Source organism: Alligator sinensis, unplaced genomic scaffold, assembly GCF_000455745.1.
Source record: "Alligator sinensis unplaced genomic scaffold, ASM45574v1 scaffold107_3, whole genome shotgun sequence".
Classification (NCBI taxonomy): Eukaryota; Metazoa; Chordata; order Crocodylia; family Alligatoridae; genus Alligator; species Alligator sinensis.
The window spans coordinates 912,918-915,166 of record NW_005842578.1 but is presented as its reverse complement, the minus strand read 5'-3'; the positions used below and the strand labels follow the sequence as shown (position 1 = coordinate 915,166).

Sequence of the window (2,249 nt, the reverse complement as noted above, 5' to 3'; positions counted from 1 at the left end):
CCAGACCACCCCTCCACCCCCCTGCACACCTCTGGGCTGTCTTTAACCCTCCCACACACGTCCCTGCCCTTCCCATTCTTAGCACCTCCCAACCCCTCACTCTCCCCAGGGCCCCTCAGCCTGTCTCGCACAGACCCCGCCTGCCGTACAGGCAGCCCCCAGACCCAGGCACAGCTGAGTGGGGTCTTGGCCCTGGCCCCATGCTGATGCCTATGCCTCCACAGTGGCCATCTACCTGGGCATCAAGCGGAAGCAGAACCCTGGCTGCTCCGACGTCCCAGGAGTGTGACAGTGACAAGCGCCCTGCCCGCCGCCCCCGCCTTGCCCAGCTGCCCGCGGAGGCTGAGGGTCTGCACTGCCACCGTCCCCACCTCGAAGCGCCGTGCCAGAGCTGGGACCTGTGCACATCCCCAGCACCGCTGGCTCTCTGGCCCATCAGGATGGGGCTAGGACGTCACCGCATTGCCAGATGCCTCCAGCTCTGTCTCCAGCACCGCCCACCCTCCCCAACCAAAGCGCCGGGCTCTGACCACCATAGGACCCCTCTGCAGGCCACAGCCCCAGAGAGGGTCCAGCGCCAGGGCCTGGGTGCGAGGCTAGGCCCTGGCATGTGCTGGGCATAGTCCCCACCCTGCCTCCTGGCCCAGGGCCGTGGGGGCTGGAGGGGCAGCCCAGCTTTCCCCGATAGGCCCTAGGGCATCTGGGCACTGAGCCATTCCCTCGGTGGGCACTGGATTAGGGCAGCTCCTGGGGCAGGTGGCTACGGCCTCGTGGTTGGGGTACAGGGATGACCTGGGGCTGGGGTTCGGGTTGCCCATGCAGTGGAGGGGTGCTTGGGGCAGGCAGGTTGGGGCGGGGGGTCCTGCCTGGGGAGGGGGTCTGGGAGCTGAGTTGGTGCCAGGGCCTGGCTTGGGGCACGTGGGGGCTGCGCTGGGCTAGCAGGGCTCCCCCTGCCTCCAGCAGGCCCTGGTGCCAAGTCCATGCTGGGGGAGGGGCCGCACTCCGGGGAGGCTGGCCCTCCAGGGGTGGTGGGGACGGGATACTGGGGTGTTCTGGCCAGGGGCTTTGGGGACCTGGGTGTGTGGAAGTCCTTGCCCCGCCTTCCCCAGGGAGGGGCACTGGGGTCCCAGCTGGAGTGGGAGGATGCCCTGGCCCCAATCCCCCCGTCTGTGGGGATCCAGTGCAACCCCTCCCCTTCCCCGTCTGCCTGGGCAGCGCAGCCCTGTACATAGGTGTAGTTTGTCCCTGTAGCCCCCACTCCCCATGCCGCTCCGAGCCCTGGGACGTTTTTAAGTTATTGCGGCCCTGGCGCGACGGCCTGTACCCCCCCCCGCCCCCAAATAAACATAGGAGAGTCCCTGCCTTGCTCTGCTTGGGGGGGGCGGGGCAGGGGGAAACCCAGGTGTCCAGCTCCTGGGAGCCCCGGGCTAGGTGGTGTAGGTGTTGCCTGGCAGGGCTCCTGCGGAGGTGATGTGATGTGGCCTGGGCTGACCCCCACCCCCCAGCCCTGCAGGGTCCAGCCCTACACCGGGGGGGGGGGAAATGGAGGCAGTTGACAGACCCTTCCAGGGGCCGGAGTAGGTTGGAGCTTTGGGCTCAGGTTGTCATATGTTGGGGGGGGGGGTAGATAGGTCATCTTGGGTGCGGGGGTGGGAGCACTGCACAGCTCCTGCCTGCCCCTGCCCGCCCCCTGCCCCCTGCCTCAGGGGGAGCTCAAGGCTGTGGGCCCTGGACCCTGCCGTGGAGATTTAGATTAGACATCAGGAAGAACTTCTTCACAGTAAGGGTTACCAGAATCTGGAATGGGCTTCCAAGGGAGGTGGTGCTCTCCCGTACCCTGGAGGTCTTTAAGAGGAGACTGGACAAGTACCTGGCTGGGGTCATCTGACCCCAGTGATCTTTCTTGCCCAGAGCAGGGGGTCGGATTTAATGATCTACTGAGGTTCCTCTGAGACAAACAGTTATGAAATGTATGGAGGGCACCCCACCCCGCCCCCCGGTGCCCCACACTTTGGCATGCCCCTGCCTGGCCCCCAGTGCAGACAGCAGGCAGCAGTGCTGGGGCCATCATGGCTTTATTGGGCCTGTGGGCAGGCACTGGCAGTGCTGGGGCAGGCACGGTGCCTACTTCTGGGCTGGGATCATGTCGTCAATGGTCTGGTTCTTCTCCAGCTTCTTCTCCATCTCCACCATGAGCTTGACACCGTCCACCACCATTTGCACCTGCTCCACCTCTGAGAAGCCCAGCC

At 65.7% G+C, this 2,249-nt stretch overlaps 2 protein-coding genes across 3 annotated transcripts in view; one reads left to right on the top strand and one right to left on the bottom strand.

Moving 5' to 3' along the window:
* The window catches only part of MARK4 (microtubule affinity regulating kinase 4), a 6,878-nt gene extending 6,150 nt beyond the window's left edge, over positions 1-728 (top strand). For both annotated transcript variants that reach the window (XM_025214295.1, XM_025214294.1), the window contains exon 17: positions 225-728. In XM_025214295.1, coding sequence (XP_025070080.1) covers positions 225-289 — 65 coding nt within the window. In that variant the 3' untranslated portion in view covers positions 290-728. The remainder of the gene's footprint in view (positions 1-224) is intronic.
* Positions 729-2,056: 1,328 nt separating this feature from the next.
* CKM (creatine kinase, M-type) overlaps positions 2,057-2,249 on the bottom strand; it is a 2,432-nt gene continuing 2,239 nt past the window's right edge. The window contains exon 7 of the mRNA XM_025214297.1: positions 2,057-2,249. This exon is cut by the window's right edge and continues 35 nt beyond it. Within this exon, the coding sequence (XP_025070082.1) occupies positions 2,125-2,249 (125 nt within the window). The 3' untranslated portion in view covers positions 2,057-2,124.